General features: G+C 44.9%; 1 protein-coding gene across 1 annotated transcript; it reads left to right on the forward strand.

Annotated features, from left to right (window-relative positions):
- Positions 1–1,118: 1,118 nt before the first annotated feature.
- On the forward strand, positions 1,119–17,936 carry CD48 (CD48 molecule). The gene is made up of 4 exons (XM_026487435.4): positions 1,119–1,343; positions 11,812–12,111; positions 15,320–15,586; positions 17,272–17,936. Exons 1-4 carry the CDS (start codon positions 1,268–1,270, stop codon positions 17,364–17,366), a joined length of 738 nt encoding a protein of 245 aa, XP_026343220.2. The 5' UTR covers positions 1,119–1,267; the 3' UTR covers positions 17,367–17,936.
- Positions 17,937–21,672: the final 3,736 nt, after the last annotated feature.

The raw sequence follows: 21,672 nt of genomic DNA on the forward strand, positions 1-21,672 counted from the left end.
GAAGCCCTTTTGAAAACTCCCTGGAGGAGTCAGGGTCTGAATAAAGCTCACCCACAGTTTACTTCACTTCCTTCCTTTTCTCTTTCTCTGCCCTTGTGACTCTGCCTCTTCCTCCTCCTCCTCCTGCTTTCGGTTTATAATTTTCTTTAAAATCTTCCCTAGCTAACTCCATTGCAACTTAGCTCCTTCTACTCCTGTCTTCTCTTCTAGTCCAAAGATTTTCGGTAGCCCTCGTTGGGGGCAGCGCTGAAGACTGGGGTGGATTGAGCTGAACCTTGGTCTGACTCTGAGATTCAGTTCTAAAGCGCAGGCAATAATGCCTGCCCTTCTCTCCTCACTGGGCTCCGACGTGTTCCAGTGAATGCGAGGTCCTGTGCAGTTTACGGCACTGAGCTGACTCAGTTTCCCCATGCCCATTTTTGGGGAAGGGTAAGTACTTCTATCACAGGAGTTCACAAATTGAGGAGAGCAATGTTTGTATTGGGCTTCTCTATGTTGAATCAGAAATGTCTCCAATTAAAAAACAGCTACAAATACGCTGTATTAGGGACCATGGCTTGCCTTATGGGTTCCCAAAGTGACTTAGGTGGGCAAATAATTCATTTAGATTCAAGAGGGATGGGCCTGAAATTTCTTAGACCACAAGCCAGGGAAATCCATTCTTTTGGGCCAAGTAATCTTGCTTTTTCTGCTAATGTTCAGTGGGTAGGCCGTGACTTTATCATAAAGGAGGAGGAGACCGAGGGTGGGACTAGGGCATGGGAGATGTGATTGCCTAGATTTTCTGCTAAATGACACTTACATATGACCCTCTCATGACTTCGGGTTGGCTCAGGCCAGAATTCCCCTGCAGGTTTTATGGGGTACCTACTAATTTTAACTTCTGAATTAATCAGGGTGACTCCTGCCTGGGAAACCAAAACCAGATATTCTCTCACAGGGGATTTGAATCTTTTCTTTTCTCTTCTTTTGGTCTTTAATTTTTCCTGAGCACTGAGCCCTCTGAGAATCCGCTAGAAGCTATGCATCCTCTCTCCAGAAAACAGAACCAAATTCACATTCAAACAAAATAGCTAATTTCATTTTGCTTCCGTGGTGCCCTCAGATACGGGGGCTTCCTGTTTCTGAGCTCCACCCATGAACTGCTGAGTGTCGAAAAGGTCAACAACTTTTTCTCTAACTTTGGGCCGTGATTTCAAGGGCTCTGGAGCCCTCGCTCTCTCTCTAGCCTGGTTCTGGCCTGTCTCCAGCGCTCCTGGGAAGTAACATGTGCTTCCAAAGGTGGTGTCTGGCTCTGGAACTTCTATTCCTGCTTCATTTGCTCCTGGCAACCAGCACTCAAGGTACTTTACACAAGTTGTGTGCCTGTGACTGTGTATTGAAGGCACGGGTGAGACGGGGAAGGGGGAATAGGGTGAGGCTGAGTCCTGAACGTGGAGCGTGCTCTCCAGACAGCAGACACTTCTATGCTGCTAGGAGGGCTGTGGCGCGTTGGGGAATCTTCCTGAGCCTTGGAGAATCAACCTCTCTCTTTTCCCAAGGGCTCATGACAAAAACAAGACCTGAGGGAGATGGGAAAGTAGGCCCCTCAGATTGTGTTCCACGCTTTGTGGTCTGGAAGATGTGTTGTTTTGTTTCGCATTTTAAATGAGAGGAAGCTCCCCTTGACAGCTGCCCCATTTTCTGCTCGGTACACTGTGCTCCCAGAGGCCTTCTTGACACCTCTGTCTATGCAAGGGGTTGTGTCCTGAACAAAGGTAAATGATGTTGTCGTTGTCCCAAAGAGAGATCTAAATTGTGGGAAAGAATGCTGGGAGAGGATTGCTTTCTCTAGGGTCTCTGAATGAGGGTCTGAGCAGAGACCCGAGGCGCCTCAATGTCAAAGGAGCCCCCAGCATCTAGTTGTTAAGCGTTAAGGGTCATTCCCCTGCCCTGGGCTGTTCGGTCCCCCTCATGTACCCAGGGACCGAGTTAACTTTCCTTTCTGTTACCGCCGGTCACCTTCCAGTACCTTTCTTCCCAGGTCAGCGGAGAAGGGGGAGTTCAGCTACTGCCTTTCTCACTATTTCCCCTAAGAGATACTCAGGTCTTTTTCATGTCAAAGGCTTTAGTGCTCACCACTATGGGGGGAAAAAAAGAGTAAAAATGAACAAGCACCGGGAACCAACACATGCTTAGCCACACCCTGTTGTCACTCCCGCAAGACTTCTCAGGGTGGCAGGACTTGGGATCTGGCTGATGGCTGTGTAGTCTAGAGACACCATGTCTTCAGGGCTTTCGTAGCTGTATGGGCTCCGTGGGGCTGACTCAACTCAGAACACTGATACGGCCCTGGGAGTGGGGGCTGATGGGACATATTAATCCAGCTTTTGGGAAAGATAGTGCTGCTAAGAGAACTGGAATATTTCAGGACTTTCTTAGCCACAAGGGCAACGTGTTTGAATCTCTTTGGCATAGATTATGTCCACAAATGATCATCTTATCCCCAGTTTGTAACTTCCCCTATTAATCATACCATTTACATTTAACTTTGCTGTTTGCCTTGAAGCAGGTGCTTTCTCTGTTACAGCTAAGTTTCTCCTTCTGCCCAAGATTCACTGCACCGTCCTCTCCCTCTGCCTCTTCTGTAGGCTTCCATTTTTATGTGACTTCCTTCTGTAAGCTTCCAGCTTGTGATTGGTGAGTTGCTTGTTTGATTATTTGTCTCCTCGAGAGGACATGAGGACAGAGACCATGTACAGTGCTGAAGTTAGCAGAGTGCCTGGAACATAGCCTGGGTGCAATAAATAATTGTTAAATATATGAATGAATGACTTCAAAGAACTTTCTTTTGGGCTGTATGTCTAGGTCTTCCCGGGAACAAAGTAGTTCTCTCCTCCCTGGTAAGGGATACTTTTGTGGAAAAATTTGAGAAACATTTTTAAGTCTCCTCTTTCATCCCTCCTCAGGCTCGAGGAGGAAATTAGCTCTCTGATATCAAGTACCCTCCAGTGCTGGGCATCTTCCCCGTCTGCCCATAGCACTTAGCAGAGTGCAGCGGAAGCAGCATGCACTGGAATCAGAAGACCTTTGTTTTATCTGAGTTCCAAGCTATGGGATTTTCTACAAATCATAAAAGCTTTTTGGGCCTCTGCTTTCTCAACTCTATAATGGGTATAATAATATGCTTCCCATTTTTTCAAGGGATTATTATGAGGATCAAATCAAATAAAGAATGTGGAATTGCTTTGCAAATGTAACACACACAGTCTGAGACCGATAAGAGCCCAAAGTAAACTTCAGAGCCCACAGCTCTCTCTTTACCCCCAGATCTGAATTTTTAACTGCCTTTTACACATCTCCAGATTATCCAAACATAGGACCAAAATCTAATTCATCGTCTTTGTTCTGGCTATCTATTGCTGTGTAATAAGCCACCACAACTCTGCAGCTTAAAATAATAATCACTTATTTTGTGCACAAATGAGGGGGTGGGCTGTGCTCAGCACCTTGGGACGCCTCATGTAATATCATGGGGTACATCATGGTGGGGCTTAGGGTCGTCTCTGAGGTTTCTTCACTCGTGTGACTGGTGCCTAGGCTGAGTAATACTACAATAGCTGTATGCCTGATCTTCTAACATGGCCGCCAAACCTCCCGGGGTGACTATCTTGAGAGAAGTAGGCAAACGCAACATGGTCTTTTCTAACCTCACTTTATGAGTCATACTTCTGCTGTCTTCTACTTACTGAGGCCATGACCAAGGGGAGGGTGTTCCTCTGCTGTTTGGTTTCTCAATAAATGACATCTCTATGTCCAATTTCCTTCTCAGTAAATGACATCTCTCTGTCCAATTACTGAAGCCAGAATTCTGGAAGCCATTCTCACCTCCTTTCTTTTCCTCACCTGTCATGTCCGATGAGTAAGTCCTATTACTTACACCTTCGAAAAGTCTCTCAAATATATCTAATTCCATTCACCTCTGCTGGCAGATCAAACTACCTATTCTCAATCAAGACATCATTTTCTCTCATCCAAAGACTACGATAGTTTCTTATCCTGCTTAAAAGCTCTTTTTTTTTTTTTTTTAAACTCAGTTCTTCTCTCTGCCTAGTATTTACCATACTACCATTGGCATGAATTTTCTAAAGTGGTTATCTGTTTATTTTACTCTTCTTTTAAATACTCATCAGTGGTCACCATAGTGGACAAGAGTGACAGCAGACACTGAGCATAAGCTTGCACTAGGTCATGTGGCCACTTCCTCCCTTCCCCCAGTTGATGTTCTGATCAACTGCACTACTTCCACTTCCTTGAATGGATCTTGCTTTTGTGGTCTCTGAGTGCTTGATACTTTTCTTCTCCTCTAGTCGGAACGTTGATTACTCCCAGTCCTCATCTTTTCCTGGCTAATTTCTACTTATACTAATTCCGATTCACACTTTCTGTGGAAGCCACTCCTGATCCCTAAATTCAAGTGATGTGTTCCCTTAGTATTCCATATTTTCCTTATCCTAACACTTATCACCAATAGTGGAATAATCTGATTAATTGTCTGTATCCACTAGAATGGAAGCTCCCTAAGGTAAGGAGCTGTGCCTCTTTCATTCTATGCGGGGTGCCTACCTCAGAATCTAGTCCATAGTAAGTGCTTATTCTACATTTATTAGGAGAGTGAATAAATGAATAAATTGATGTACATATGTATGTGTGTATGGATGGATGGATAGATGGAGGGAAGGAAAAAGGGAGGGAGGGAGGAAACTGTGAATCATTGTTTCAGTCAAGCTGGGATCTCAGCAAACAATTTGCCTCCTATTTCACTGAAAAAATGGGGACTGGAGATCATTAGGCAGAAAGCCTCTCAACTTGTTGCCAAACACCTCTAAACTACAAACTTCTTTACATCCCTAACTGTCTTTTCCTCCTTCTCTTTTCCCTCAAAGCATGAAGTGTCTCCCCTTCCAGGCAAGACCTGGGCCATTAACTCTGCTCTAAACTTCCTCTAGCCCAGTGCCATTGGTCACCTTCTTTCTCTTCCATGTCTCCCTCTCCTCTGGCTCCTTCCCTTGACCTATCATAGCTTGTCTTTTTCCTTCTTAAATACAACTAAAGAATAAAACCAAAAACCTCTTTCTACCTTCCATGTCCCTGTACACAATGCCCTGCCAGTTTCCCTCCCGTTCACATTGAAATGTCTAAAAAGAGTACTTTTGTTGTCTCCTCTCCCTCGCCTTCCATTGAGTTCTTGACCCATTGCAATCTGGCCTAGTAAACTCATTAGTCTTCTCATCTCAGGAAACAGTACTCTTGCCACCCATGAAAAGATCTGGGGTCCTGATATCTATTGCCAAATTACTTCCTTAAGATAGAAGGCAGTTCAAGATGGTAGCATAGTAGGATCTTGAACTCATCTCCTTCCATGGACACAAATCTACGACTACATAAGCAGAGCAACAAAAAGAAAAAAGAATTTTTAGAAAGTGAAGATAGCTTAAGGGACCCACGGAAAAATGTCAAGTGGAATAACATTTGCATCGTGGGGCTCCCAGTAGGAGAAGAGAGAGAGAAAGGGGCAGAACACTTCTTTGAAGAAATAATGACTGAAAACTTTTCTAACCTGGGAAAGGAAACACACATCAGATCCAGGAATTAAAGAGATTTCCAAATAAGATAAACATAGAAAGACTCACAACAAGACATTAACATGTCAAAAGTTAAAGAGAGAATCCTAAACCCAGCAAGAAAAAAACAAACAACTAGTTACATACAAGGGAACACCCATAGAGCTATCAGCAGATTTCTCAGTGGAAACTTGCATGCCAGGAGGGAGTGGCATAATCAAAGCACTGAAAGTAAGAAACTTCCAACCAAGAATACTCTACCCAACAAGATTACCATTCAGAATTGAAGGAGAGGTAAAGAGTTTTCCAACAAGCAAAAGCTAAAGGAGTACTCCTCCACTAAACCAGTCCTAAAAGAAATGTTAAAGGGACTTCTTTAAGCTGAAGAAAACATATGAAAGTAAAAGTCTCCTGGTAAAGGTAACTATATAGTAAAAGTAGTGGAATAATCAATTACAAAGTTACTATGAAGGTTAGAAAAGTAGTAAAAACATAACTGTAACTGCAATAACTGCAATAATGAGTTAAGAGATGCACAAAATAAAAAGACGTAAAATGGGATATCAACAACATAAAATGTGGTAGAGGGAAGTAAAACTGCAGGGTCTTAGAATGCATTCAAACTTAACTTGCTAGCCACTTAAAGTAGACCGATATATATATTGCCTGTCATATGTGAGCCTCATGGTTAACCACAATGCAAAAATCTATAATAGATCCACAAAAGATGGTGAGAAGGGAATCTAAGCATAACACTACAGAAAGTCATCAAACTAGACTTATCGTGGTGACCGTTTTACAATGTATACAGACGTCGAATTATTATGGTGTACGCCTGAAACTGCTATAATGTATGTCCATTATACTTCAGTTTTAAAAATTACTTCCTTAAAAGGTTGTACAAGTTGGTTAAATGGTTGCTCTCAGCAGAGGGCTCTTGGTAACTCCATATTAGTATCTTTAAAACTCACGTCTTTTCTTCCTTAGTGGTTTTAGAAGCCATGTGACTTGATTTTAGAGTGATGAGAACTTCCTCTTCAGTACCTCTTTCACTTTCCTGGGTAGACTCTTTGGTATGAAATGATCTCTTTCTTTGATCTGTTTCCCTCCTTCCCCATTTCAGTTTTGCTTTTCTACAGACAGGAAACATGGCTAGGCACAGGAAAAACTGCTTTATTTTTTATTGTAAACTGCACGTAAACACAGTAACTTTATCCCATGCGTGCGGACACATAACTGAATACTTCTTCCTGTTAGAATTAACTTTCTTTGCAGTTACTTCTCCTGCCTTCGAACATAAGCAATTGTTAGGAAGGCAAATCAAGATGTTGTCCATTTACTTCAAAAATGAAAAAAAAAACCCATAAATATATTATAGATAAGAAAGATATCAATTTATCTGAATTTAGTAGACAATTAGCAGACTAAACCACCATCTTGATAGCCCAAATTGTATTACTTCATTTCTGCATTAATTTTGCGATCTATATTTGTAAAATTAATACATACTTTTTCTTAAACTTGTGAATGAATTATAGAATTATTTCAGAAGATGACAATATCTTTTATCCCTTTTTAAATGGTCAGACAAGCATTCTTTCTACTGCTTCTATCTTCAGGTTTATGTTGCTTTTCCAGGCTACCCTTTCATTAGATAATTCAAAACAAAATTCTTCCTTCCATTTTCTGTTTTCAAGCTCGACCTCCGCCCTTCTGAGGCTGCCGGGTTGGTATTGCAGGGTTTAATTGCTTTGCATTGACTTTCGATATCTGAAAACTTGAATGCCATAGTCAACACATTTTTATGTTGTTGGGTTTTTTTTGAGACTTCCTGGGCACCTCTTCCACTGCTCCTCTGCTTGCTTTGTCCAGTCATCTTTTATTCGTTTATTATTGATTTTATTCATTTACCATTATCAGGATCCAGCCATTACACAGGGTTCCACAGGGCAGTTTGGGCACATATTTATATTTAAGAAACACAGTTCAGGGGCGCCTGGGTGGCACAGCGGTTAAGCGTCTGCCTTCGGCTCAGGGTGTGATCCCGGCGTTCTGGGATCGAGCCCCACATCAGGCTCCTCCGCTATGAGCCTGCTTCTTCCTCTCCCACTCCCCCTGCTTGTGTTCCCTCTCTCGCTGGCTGTCTCTATCTCTGTCGAATAAATAAATAAAATCTTAAAAAAAAAAAAAAAGAAAAAAAAAAGAAACACAGTTCATTGGTCACAAGTAACTAAATAGTAACTTAATTTTCTACTTACAGTCTTTCAAAAGATGTTAAAGGAAATCCAATATATAAACTACAGCAACACTTCCTACACCCACCTTTCCTGTCCTCTTCTCAAGTCCTCTCAAACCATCCCATCCATCTGCTACCCAGACAGTCTTACTCTTTTGAACCCCAATTTGCTAACACCCCTATTTCCTAAACCAGCTTGAGTGGCCTTGGTATTTGCTTATTTCTTCCTTTCCTTCCTGTCGCATCAGTCCAAACTGGTCTTAAGAAGTAAACAAGAGGGAGAAGCTGAGTGGAAAGTAAAAATATGAAAAACCTTTTTGGCTAGCAGGAGGTCATGAAAAGAAGAAGACTGGGAGCACTTACATATACATTTTGTCACTGTCATCCATTCATTCATCGTCTACTAAATCCTAAATGTCAATCGAGTATTGTGGGGACTCAAAATTGAGCAAGATGTTGTCTTTGCCTTTGAGAAAGCTTACAAAATTAGTGGCTAGGTGTCTGCTGTAGTTTCTCCCTGCCCCTCACGCTGAATTCTGAAGTTCTTCTGAGCATCTTGGGAATACCCTTGCCAAACATGACCTCTCTGTCCTTATAAAGCAGACTCCGTTCTCACAAGGAGAAAGGATGCAGGGTATAACTGGTCCTGGATCATAAGTCTATGTGCTGTGTATTCTTCATTCTTTCTCATTGCATGCATCCTTCTTTCTCCAGCCCCAAGGAAGCTTTAGGGAAGTTGTCTGTTCTGATAGAGATGCTGGGACCTCTTTCTCATCACCACATGTCCTAGGCCAGTGACCTGGTTTTGTGTTATCTCTTGTGCATACTGACATCCTTTAGTTTTAGACCAGTAGACTACAAGTGAAAGCTGATTCAGGAGCTGCTACAATTTTTTGGATTTTAGGCCCCTTGTTTCACATTCTTCAGTCTTTCAGATTCATATATGAACATCCATTTCTAAAAAATATATCATTAGTGTAGTCCTTATTTTACCACTGTTTTGGTATAACAAAATGAGTTCAACGGCAGTTGTTAAACATCTTAACTTAGGCATAGCACTAGGTGTTATGGATACAGACAATAATGTAGGCAATAATAAAACAATACATGACATTTATTGAATGCTTACTAATCTTCCAAGTATTATTCTAAGCTAAACTTTACTTGTATTGATTATTTGTATTAAGTTATATTCTAAACGTTTTATTAATGTAACTCTGTATTAGAGTTCTTCAGAGAAACAGAGTAAATAGTCTATATATAAATATATAGAAACAGGTTTATTATGAGGGATTGTCTCATGCAATTATGGAAGCATAACCCATATTGTGTACTTCTCTGTATGGAGAAGTCCCAAACCTGCCATCTACAAGCTGGTGGCACAGGGAAGCCAATAGTGGAGTTCCAGTCCAAATCTGCAGGCCTGAGAACCAGGAGACCCAAGGGTGTAAGTCCCTTCCAAGTCCAAGGCCCAAGAACCAAGAACACTAATGTCCAAGGGTAGGTGAAGATGGATGTCCCAGCTTAAGCAAAGAGTAAATCTGTCCTTCCTCTGCCATTTTTGTTCTTTTTGGGCCCTCAATGGATTCTGGTGTCCACCACATTGGTAAGGGTGATCCTCTTTACTCAGTTTACCAATTCAAAAGCTAATTTCTTCCAGAAACATTCTCACAGACACATCCAGAAATAATGTTTTACCAGCTATCTGGGCAACCCTTAGCCCAGTCGAGTTGACACATAGACTTAACCATTACAAACTCTATGAGATAATAACTAAAACAAAGACAGAGAGGTTAGGTCACATGCTCAAGGTTACATGGCTAGCAAGTGGTAGAGCCAGGATTTGAACCGAAGCAGTCTGATTTCAGAACCCATGCTCTGAACTATCACACTATAATGGAAAATGAATAGACTCATAGGACTCATTTCTTGTCTTTAGGAAGCTTATAGTCTGGTGATAGAAGCAGGTAGGAGACATACACAGATCATTTCAGTATAACAGGGTTGCTAAGATACAGACACGCACAGGATGTTGTATCTTTCCTTCCTCTCTTCTTCACTACCTATGTGTACTGATTCCCAAAAGATCGTTCTGGTGGTTGGCTATCACTTCTTACTGAGAAATAAAGAGGGGGTTCATTGTGAGTTGTGCTATCTTCCTGAGCATATGTCTGACACTTACTGGCGAGTCTGCCAAAGATGACTTAGGCCGGTAGTTCTCAGCCAGAATTGGGGGTGGGATATGGGCCATATCTGGAGACATTTTGATTGTCACATCTGGAGAAGTGCTACTGGTCTCTAGTGGGCAGAGGCCAGGAATGCTGCTGAAAATCCTACAATGTACAAGGACAGCTCCCACAACAGAGAACTACCTGGCCTAAAATGTCAATAGTGCCAACCTTGATGGGGCGCCTGGGTGGCACAGCGGTCAAGCGTCTGCCTTCGGCTCAGGGCGTGATCCCGGCGTTATGGGATCGAGCCCCACGTCAGGCTCCTCCACTGGGAGCCTGCTTCTTCCTCTCCCACTCCCCCTGCTTGTGCTCCCTCTCTCGCTGGCTGTCTCTCTCTCTGTCGAATAAATAAATATGATCTTTAAAAAAAAAATAGTGCCAACCTTGAAAAACACTGATCTAGGCTGTCGATTGTCACTACTTCTATTAACTCACATGGAAAACAAGTCTAGAATATATGTCTGGTGGTTTTAAAATCCTGAAGAGAATGTCGTGCGGGGCTGCATGCTCCAAGAGGCTAGAGCCCCCGTCTGCCCCGCAGATGCCAGAGCCTCGCCTCACGCGGTGCCAGGCACATAGTGGTTCTTCAAAGACCGTTACTGGCACCAAATTGATTACGTCACAGAGATGACAATGTGTGGAGTAGGCCAATCAGAAGCACTGTGACAATGAAAGCGTGAGTATGTCTGAGTGAGCACTAGGCAGAGACGGATAGCAGGAAGGATTAATAAATAGAAACTTGAAAGCCCTGGGGACACAGGCATTTTCAATCTTTTTTTTTTCTTTCTATTCCTTTTCAATCTTTTATCGGTTGAAGAGAATTCTTTTGGAAATGCCGGATTTGTGGAACGTGAACAGCCGGGTGTACATATGATGTTGAACAATATGACTGAGGTTTTGCGTGACAGTAGGTGAGGCCAGAGTAATATAGGTCATATTTCTTTTTTCCTCTACTGGTAGCTTCTTTCTATGGTTCTTTCTCAGCCTATATATAGATACCTAACTCTATCCGCCTCCCTTGTTCTTCTCCCTCCACAAGGCGTCAACACACCTCCCTTCACCTTGCATCTTCCTTGCTGCCATCTTTTCTTTTCCTTGCCTTAACCAAACAAGGTTTGGGCACCCTCGTGAGAAAAGAACAGAACAGCAACACAAATAGGAACAAAAGTGAATTTAGTTAGAATGAGAAAAGAAACCGCAATGTAGCACAAATTTTAAAAAGCTGAGACATACTACAAAAATTACAAATGCCAGGAAAATAGCCTACTATTTTTATTCCTGCAATGCCTTCATGCTTCTCTAATACTTTGCCGCTGAATAGCTCTGGTGCCCATTCACTTCAAACTGTGCTCCTTCTCTGCTTCCTGCTCACTGCTAGAGAAGTAGACTGAAGCGACAGGGAGCGCAAGCCCGGACAGAGGACGTGACTTGTCATCATTTTATTTGAAAAGCTACTGGTACCAGCGCAAGGGAGAGAGTCGGGGCCGGCGTCAGTGTCCTTTTTCTTCATCCTCTGGGGCAGAACTAGAAGGATTATCAGCAACATGCCCTATCCCCATACCCACCCTCAAGCTCCAACTTCCACTGAATTCCTGATCAGAGGCCAGGCCGTCTGGTGAAGACCATACTTACTGGTTCCAAGCAGAAACCTCTTCTCTCTTCTGTCCCATCAGCTCAGGCAGACGCTCTGGCTGCTGGGCCCCTCTGCCCTCTCTAAGATGGCTCTCACTCTCATTGACAGGTTGTTCGAAATATCAGGTGACCGCCATCTCTGGCAGCAACGTGAGTCTGCAAATCTCCAATTTGTCTACCAACTACGAACAACTCACCTGGCTTTACAGTGTCCATCAGAAGATTCTAGAATGGGAGTTGAACAAGATTAACTTATTCAATTCTAAGTTTAAGAACAGGGTCAGTCTTAATGGAAACCAAGCACTGTCCATCGTTAATGTCCAGAAAGAGGACAGCAGCACCTACATCCTCAGAGTGTTGAAGGAGTCTGGGAAAGAGGAGGAGTGGCATATCTCACTGGAGGTGTTTGGTGAGTTTGGGGAATCCCCCTCCAGGGCCCCGGATGGACCGCTGGGAGGTTTCCTAGGGTTCATGGGGGCTCTCTCTGGGAGGAGCACAGAAAAACCTCAGGACAGGCTTCATTCATTTCTCCTGGAGCCATTTCCTCTGGGGAGTGAGCCGGGGTCAGCTGAACTCAAATTGATAGCCTTGGGACATTTAAAAGTTCTTCTGACCTTAGTGAGTCTGAGATGTGAAGAGCAGGAAAACCGTAGAAATTATTTCCTCTCTATTCTTTTCATGCTCTCCTGTGGTCAATGCAAAGCAGTTCTGAGCTGATCTTAATAATATACCTGAACACAGACTTCATCAGGCTTAAGGAAAAAGTTACAAGAGACACAGGATGGGGCAGGAGCTGTTAGAGGAGGTCTTTTATTTTTCAAAATGGATGGGACAAAAACTTCCACTCATAGCTCTAGCCTAATCGGTATGTGTGGAATAAGGACTAGGATATTATACTTGAAATCAGACAGACCTGGGTTAAAAACCTTGGTTGCTAGCTCACTTCCTAGCTGTGTGACCTTGGAGAAAGATCTTAACATCTCTGTGCCCATATTAGGTAAGTTTCATTTGGTGGCAAGTAACAGAAGCCAGTTCGATGTAAATTTAGCAAAAAAAAAAAAAAAAAAAAAAAAAGAAAGAAAGAATAGAAAAAAGAGTCTATTAAAGAAACTAGAACTATTGAAAGCAATTCAAGGAACCGAGAAGAGTTAGGAAGGGCTGAACAGGAGGAACAAGGAGAACCAGGGCCACCCCAGAGTCCCCAGCCTCAGAAGTCCGTGGACTGTGCCTCTTTTGATCCCGGCCACATACATGACTTGACCTCTCAAAGCCTAGACTTTTGTAACTCCTGGTTTAAATCCCAGAATTTAAAGAGAAATTTAAAGAGAGAAACTGATCAAGCCAACTTGGTTCTGGTACGTGTATTGATTGAAATATTTATGGCCCAAAGGGTCAGATTTTAAGGCAGAAACATGGTTCCTGGGGAGGCCTCGATGGTGCTGAGGTCGGCAAAAATTAAAGAAGCGGGGTGGGCAGACATCCAAGACAGGTGTCTATCTGAGAGCCTCAGGGCCCTCATATTATGAAGATAATTATATCTTCCTTTTAGGGTGTTAATGAGGATCAAAGTAGATAATAGGAGTGAAACATCAAACATGAAAACAAGGGTTTTTTCCCGAACCTTTTATCATGCAGTTTCCTTCTACCAGATAATTACCAAAAATACAAATACAAAATCTCTAGGAAATACTCAGAATATATCTGTCATCTTTCTTCCCCAAAACAGTGTAAATGAAGAGCGTATATACAACCCCCCAACTCAGGGGTTCCTGTTCTAAGAGGCTGGAGCCTCTTCTCACGAACTTCCTCCAAGTCACATGGCCTGAAAATTCGGGAGGTGCTGGGAACAGGAAAAGATTCAAAGTCTCTTACGGGGTGTTAAGAAAAGCCCAAATTTGTATCATTTACCAATCTGTGTGGTAAATACTCCCACCACAGCCATCTCCAATTTACGAATCGTTTCACAATCGGCTTGCAACATTTCTGAATATTTTAAATTCCACAAGCTGGTGTGACGAGGTAAGTACACCTGCCTGGACGTAAGACCCTCAGGATGGGATTAGCAGAAAGCTGGTCTTTCAGCACCACCCCTGAATTTCTGATGGCTCCAAGACTACCCCGGCTGGCTCAATGACCCCCACCCACAAAGCACCCAGTGCGTGCTGCTCCCCGTGTGAAATGTGGAAGATGTAAGACAAGAGGCTAGACCACAGGAAGTGGCGAAAAATAGTATGAAAATTGCTCAGTTCGAGCATGCAGGGGGAAGTCCAGCAGTCTCAGGGGGTTTCACATAGGAGGTGGGTCTAGAGTTCAGGAAGCCAGGCAGACAGAGCTCCCATTGCCCCTACACACTTGCAGCCAGAGGCAAGCTCTGATCTGGTCAATTCTTGGCACCTTTAATCCTTTGGCAACCAGAGCAGCACTGATTGTGCGGGTGTTTTACCCATGGCCAGAATGAAAAGGCCCAGAGGGTTTCAGAAAAGGTGACCCTGGCAGAGGAAGGAGCCGATGCTGGGATTACCTTTCATCCCATCTGGTGGCAGGATGCCCGCGGTGATGATAAGGTGACCTCCGACATGCAGAGGAAACACTTGCGTCCTGCAAGAAGTACTTCCCCATGGACAATGCCATTTTATCTCACTACCATTGGGCTACGAGGTACAGTCAGTTTACCCATGAGCAGGAGGTTCAAGGGGTTAATTATCTTGATTATGTCACTCCGTGAGAGCCAAGGCCAAGACCCAGGCAGGTTTCACTCCAGTTTCTTCAACTCCGGAGACATTAGGGGCTTGGGGGACCCCTCAATAAATTTAGATTACTATCCCCAACATTGTGGGTCTTGTACTTTCCACACCCCGGAGTACACCTATCTATACCCTTCCAGAATAACTCATGCCTGTGGTGGCCACATTTACCTTGGTTCCCTGTCATGCCAGTCATCCAAAGTGACTGTTCTGTCCTTTGTACCTCATAACTGTTCCATCCACCCATCCTTTCATCAGATACTTACAAATTCCGATGTGCTATGCACTGTTCTAAACCCCGAGGTTGCAAAGTTAACAGACACAGTGCTGTTCATCGTGGCTCAGGTGTGCTGGGGGTTCCAGGAGGCTCTTCTCCGTAGCTCTTCCAGAATCCAGGAGAGGGCTCTGCCGTGTGCAGGGTAGTACCTCTTCCCCCAGGACTCTTGCTGAATCTGAACCCAGAGCTCTTGATGGACATGCGGACCATGGTGCCAACTGGGCCGGTGCTGGAGAAGGAGCCTCATGTGGCTCAGACAGTTGGGATACCAAGTCCGACCCTGGGAGATCTTTGCTGCTCTTTCTGGCCCGCGCAGATAGTCATAACCCCACTTTGTTTCTGGGTGCATGGCTCCCCCTCCTGGATCCATTTTAGCTTCACCCGCAAGGAGTAGCCCTTCCAGTCTGAACCTCCAGACGTCAAAGCTGCTCACTGGCTCCCCCTGTAGGGAGCCTTCTCCATGACACCACTTTCTGCCGCACTCAGTGTCCCTCCCTAACTCCGTTTGTATTTTGTTGGCTCAAGGTTCAAAGCATAACTGCCTCATAAATGCACAAACCCATTGTCTCATCTTACGACATCCTCCTCATCTTCAGATCCTGTACCTCAACCTAACATAGAAATCCAGAAGAAACAGGAAGTGAACAATTTCTGTCATCTGCAGCTGTCATGTAAGATCCCGGACCAGTCCATAACCTACACCTGGTACGGGAACTCAAGAGTCTTAGCAAAAGGGCCCCAGAGTTTTATGCTCGAAGTCACCGTTAATTCAGAAAACCACTCCACGTCTTACACCTGCGAAGTCAGCAATCCCGTGAGCAGCAAGAATGACACTGTCTATTTCACCTTACCTTGTCAACTAGGTAAGAAATACTCCTGGGGGTGGGGCGGTGGGCATAGGGTAACTAGCTTTCTTTTGGATGAAGTGAAGAAGGATGTGGGGATCCTATTCGGCCTCCCGCTCGGATGGAGGATCCCAAAGGCATCCGAGAGACCCGAGAGACCCGGGTTCTGCAGCGGGACCCGCCACCATCTCTCAGCAAGCTCACCTGGTGTTTGCGGAGCTCACTGTGTTCGCCTGCAAAGGGTGGCTGGCGCTCCCACCCCGCTCGGACAGTGCACGGTCCTGGAGTCCGAGGCCCGGGGAATTGTAGGACAATCGGAGCTGTCCCGGTGGAGCAGGGGAAAAGCCCAAGTGGGAGAGCGGAGCAGACGCAGTTGAACAGGCGCACGAAGGGGTTTCTGGCAGACGGCCTAAACCAGCAAAGGAAAGAAGGACAAGTAGATGAGCACAAGAAAGAACAAGTAGTGACAGGAGTGCGGGCCTCACCCTAAAGCAGAGACTCTCTGCTCTTTAGAAAGACAGAATCTGGGTTTCATGTTTCAGATTTCTCTGTCTCCTGGGAGGACCCACTCGCCTGAGCATGACTGCCGGCCCTCTGTCAGGCCTACACAGGACCTGTAGTGGGGTAGCCGGGATCAGGCACTAAGCTCACAGGTTTTAGAGTCAGGTACGTGGGCTTAATCCTGGGATTGTCACTTGATAGCTAAGCAAGCGGCTTGGCTTCTCCAAGTCATGTCCTTCTCCAGGTTGTATCCTTCTTAAACAACAGATGGAACAGTAATCCTTATGCTGCTATGAGGACTAAACGAGACAGTACCGACAGCTTACCTAGAACAGTGCCTGACAGGTCTCCAGTGGTACTTAAATTAGAACCAGTTTCTTCAACTCTGGAGACATTAGGGGTTTGGGGGACCCCTCAATAAATTTAGATTACTATCCCCAACATTGTGGGTCTTGTACTTTCCACACCCCGGAGTACACCTATCTATACCCTTCCAGAATAACTCATGCCTGTGGTGGCCACATTTACCTTGGTTCCCTGTCATGCCAGTCATCAGGGACCATGGCCTCCAGAGACACTGCTCTTTCACAGTCTCCCTGGACCCAGTCTACTGTCCCACCTTCGCTGATTTCTTCACCCCTGTTCCCACACACGGATTATGGAAACTGTACGCTCTTCTTTATTCTTCCCACTTGACCGGTCACACTTCTCCTAGTCTCTCCTGCCACCACAGACCCTATGTGACAGTTCAGTGTCTGACCGTGAGACCACCTTCATATGAACACCACATCCTGAGATCCAGAGCAAAGAAGAGTCACAGTCCCCATCCTTTATCAAAGAGGGTGACTGCTCACCTACAAAGGGGATGAAAACAATAATAAAGCCCCTTTTTTGGAAGGGCTAAACCAATACTGTCACTTCTTAGCCACCCAAATCATCCTAGAAAAGCACCCCTAATTTCCCTTCCCTACTGTATCACTCATTCCCTTTTTCTTTTTCTTTTCTGCTTTCTCTCCTGTCTTCTCCGCCCTCCCTTCTGTTCTTATTCCTTCTCTCCCCTTCCCTTCCTACCAGTCTTCCCCTTCCTTCTCTTTTCCCCTCTTCGTACAGATGGGATGTGGGGTGGAGAAATGGAGAGGGGAAGCAGTCCTTCCTTCCCTGAAGTCAAGGCACCTAAGCTTTTGGTTTTCTTGCTCTTTCAGCCAGATCCTCTGGAGTAGCTTGGATTGCAACATGGCTAATGGTCATGGTGCCCATCGTTCTTGGCCTCCTATGGACCCAAGACAAGCTCTTCTAACTCAAGAGTGAAACTTCAAGACAGCTGGGACTTGCCTTCATCAGCAACCATGCTGCTAATCAAGACAGGATCTCTGTCTACACGGGATGGCAGGAAGTGTGCTATTGAAGGGTCCACAAGGATTTTCAAATTAACTTTTTTTAAAACTACAGTTAATATTTTATTTTACATCTCCTCGTTCTTTTCCAACACACATACATAGACACACATAGGCCCGTATTCTTATTCGCCACCTGCACTGGTCTCCCCCCGTGCTCGAGCAGAGCCAGCTCTGGCCCAGTCTCTTTCTCTGTGCCGTCTCCTCCCTGACCCCAGCCTCCAGTCTCCCTCCTCTCCTCCACCATCTTCTCCCTTTCCAAATTCTGTCACCGCCTTTTCTATTCTCATCGTCTTCCCATCTCATTTCCCCATTCTTCTGGTCCACCTCCCCTGTGGATCATTTCTTCCATTACTTCTGCTCTTCACCCAGTCATTTCTGCCCCTGATGTCCCACCTGCCCACGAGGATCTGCACAGGCCCTGATAGGCCATGCCTTGCTTGATTTCTTCCCAATAAAAGATGTGTTCTCACTATGCAATGTTTTCTTGTTTGAATAAATGATGTGACCATCAATGTCAAACTGTCAGACAATGTCTGCTCCATTGGCCCGGACAAACGAGATACAAAGGGGAAGAGCCTGGGGCCATAGGTTACTACGTGTTGGTGTGTCTGACGATTTAATCTGTGTTGTCTTTGACTTTTGCTGCCACATCCATGCCAAATCTCCTGGGGTTCCAGCTCCCCTTCCTCAAGTCCCGGCCTCCTCCCTGAGGAACGTGCTCTTTAGGTTTCCTGGGAATATGGGGTCAGGCTTACCCCTCAGGAGTGAGCATGCAGCTTTGCCACATAAAAAGAGTCCCTCCCAAGGCTTTCCTGGGGAGCCAGGAAACTCTTCAAGTTTATGGGCAACTCTTCAAGTCCTACCTGTGTCACAGGATCTAATAAACTGTCAAATGGACAAAATGCTCTGGCTAAGGTCTCCCATGACAGGAAGGTAGGAGCCCCCAGGCCCAGCCCTGACAGAACACCTGGGGTCTCTGCTGTGTGTTCCTCTCCTCCAAGGCTTTCATGGGCCTGGAGTTGAGAGGGCCACTCAAGGATGTGTTCCCCCTTCAGGGTACTGTCCCACCACAGATCACTATTCCTCTACATGAAACCAGCCTTCCCTGCCATCCAGCCCTTCTCTGTGCCCGAACATGCTGTGTGCTCACCAAACTCTCTCATTTTCCTCCTGGGCCGTCCTGGTCAATTTTATGTGTCAACCTGACTGGGCGCAGAGGTGACCAGATGTTTGGTCCAATATTATTCTGTGTGCGTCTGGGATGGTTTTCTGGATAAGATTAACATTTGAATCAGTAGCCTGAGTAAAGCAGATTATCCTCCCTAATGTGTGTGGGCCTCGTCCAATCAGGTGAAGGTGTGAATAGGCTCACCCTCCCACAAGTATGGAGGAATTCCTTCTGCCTGACTGCTTTTGACCTGGGACATTTGGATTTTTTTTCCCATCCTTCAGATGCCATCAGCAGTCCTGGGTCTCCAGTCTGATGACTCAGACCTTGGGATTTGTCAGCCTCCATAATTGCATGAGCCAATGCCTTATAATAAATCCGTGTGTGTGTGTGTGTGTGTGTGTGTGTGTGTGTGTAGCTCTTATTGGTCTGTTTCTCTGGAGAACCCTGACTAATACATGGGCCAATAGAAAAGCTACCTTTCTCAGCTCTTTTTCCATGTAGTTGGGGCCATGCGACTGGTTTTAGCCAATAGAAAATGGATGGAATTGATGTGACAGGAAGTGAGGGACTCTAAGAAGTGGAGCCACGTCATGCAAGGGGCCTGGGTCCAAGCCATTGCGTGGAAGGTGGCTGCCTGGTCTACACTGAACAAGCATAAGAAAGCTTGGTTTTTGTTTGTTACCACGAGATAGCCTGGACTCCCTAAGACTCCCACCATCCCCTTCAGTCCTGCCTGTGGTTCTATCCCAGCCTCACCTCTGATCGGCTCGCACCTTCCAATGGGACTGTCTAGGTCTCTTTTCTCTATGCAGTGTCCTTCCCTTTTCCCTCACTTTTTTTCATGGCAGAAGAGGTTTTCTTGAAGGGACATCCTCACACACACACATACATGCAAATGAAATCAAAGAGCATTTCTGGGGGAAAGGAATAAGAGGAAAGAAATGTCACTTTATATAAAAAATTAGAATAGTCCTTGGAGGCTAAGGAACAGGCACCCCTCTCCAGGCATCAGGTTTCGATTGGATCAAGTTACTTGAAGACCAGAGGCAAATACCGCCTTTGACAGCCCAGGTCACTGGCACCAACTGTTCCCTGCCTCTTTCCCTCAAGGCAGTGCCAGATACCTAATTTGTTGGACTTAGTGCAGAATGAAAATGTGGGGCCCCTTGTTCAAAAAGCAGGAAAAAAGTGCCATTCGATGTACTAAAATATAAAGTTTTTTCCTTCAGTCCTCAGCCTTTCTGTACTTGGGATGATTTTTTAAATTGTTATCTAATGTTCTAAGTAAAGGTAATTTAAAATTTAAATTATTTTTATGAATGTTATTGTTTATATTGTACAATGTTAGTTTTGAATGAAATACGAGAATATTTAATTTGTATGTGAAATCATCGAAATGACTCGATTCATATTTTGTAGCTTGTCCATGCATACGCATTTTGTTTTTTCTGGAACAGTAGAAATCATGCAATAAACTAACTTCACTTTTTATTTTACTTCTGGATGCACACACGTTTTCCCAACACTCTGTGGAAACCGGTGGCTTTCATGACACAATTCCTTTGAAGTCATGTTGAGTCTCTGTGAACTCCTGCAGACTGTGGATCCCCTGGATTCTGGATTCGGGGGCACCACGAGTGCTGCATCTGGACGAGGTGGCCGGAAGAGGACGGAAACGCATATACTGCATGCATTGCCTCCGCTCAGTGCACGCGCCGTTGTCCCAAAGGACTTCACTTAAAACACAGGTTGAAAGATGACGTGATTGAGAATTTCAAGATGGTGACAGCAGAGCACCAGTCCAGGGGCTCTGTGAACGCAGGGTCCTGTTTGAGTGGTTGGGCTATATGCTCATGCAGCTGGGTTTGCCTCAAGGATACCTGATACCTTACACCAAGACCATACCTTCTCTGGGAGTTCTAGTACAAGGACCAAGGCTTATTCTCATGGGTTCCCCAGTCCCTCATAGGCTTGTATACTTCAAACTTAGTGGGGTGATTATCAGTGAACTCAAGTGTTAAAAAAAAAAAAAAAAGGCAAGGCCCCTGGGTGGCTCGGTGGGTTAGGTATCTGCCTTCACCTCAGGTCATGATCCTGGGGTCCTGGGATCAAGCCCGGTATCAGGCTCCCTGCTCAGCCTCTCCCCCCTGGCTTGTGCTCTCTATCAAATAAATAAAATCTCAAAAAAAAAAAAAAAAAAAAAGGAGAACAGGCACCCAAATGGAGTCACTTGTGCTAAGCCCATGTTGCCAAACCAATACTTGATACTTAATTACAGTTTCAATCTTTTCTAGGTTGAACTAGTCAATCTGGAATTACCAATTACCTCATTACTAGTGCTGTAATCTGCCTGACAGACCTCTGCTGTGACCTTGCCTGAAACGATCCACTCTTTGCTACTAACTTTTGTCCTGCTCTCTTCCGCCGATGAAAGTCTTTCATTTCCTATGGCTCTTCAGAGCTCCTCTCTATCTGCAGATGGGATGCTGCCTGACTCATGAATAAGGCCAATAAGAGCTTTAAAATATACTCAGTTGAATTTTTTTTTTTTTAAGATTTTATTTATTTATTGGACAGAGATAGAGACAGCCAGCGAGAGAGGGAACACAAGCAGGGGGAGTGGGAGAGGAAGAAGCAGGCTCACAGCAGAGGAGCCTGATGTGGGGCTCAATCCCATAACGCCGGGATCACGCCCTGAGCCGAAGGCAGATGTTTAACCGCTGTGCCACCCAGGCGCCCCTCAGTTGAATTTTTTAAAAAAAGATTTTGTTTATTTAGAGCCTGCATGAGCAGGGGGAGGGGCACAGGGAGAGGGAAAGAAAGAATCTCCGGCAGACTCCTCACTGAGCACAGGGTCCAATGAGGGGCTCAATCCCACAACCCCAAGGTCATGACCCTCCAAAATCAAGAGTTGGACGCCCAACCGACTGAGCCACTCAGGTGTATTAACGTGCCATTTGTCTTTGTGCAAAGAAGTTATTCCAGCATTTGCCCAAAGTTCTTACTGTGAACAGCCTCCTGTGAACGGAGTCTTG

Source organism: Ursus arctos, unplaced genomic scaffold (genome assembly GCF_023065955.2).
Source record: "Ursus arctos isolate Adak ecotype North America unplaced genomic scaffold, UrsArc2.0 scaffold_2, whole genome shotgun sequence".
Classification (NCBI taxonomy): Eukaryota; Metazoa; Chordata; class Mammalia; order Carnivora; family Ursidae; genus Ursus; species Ursus arctos.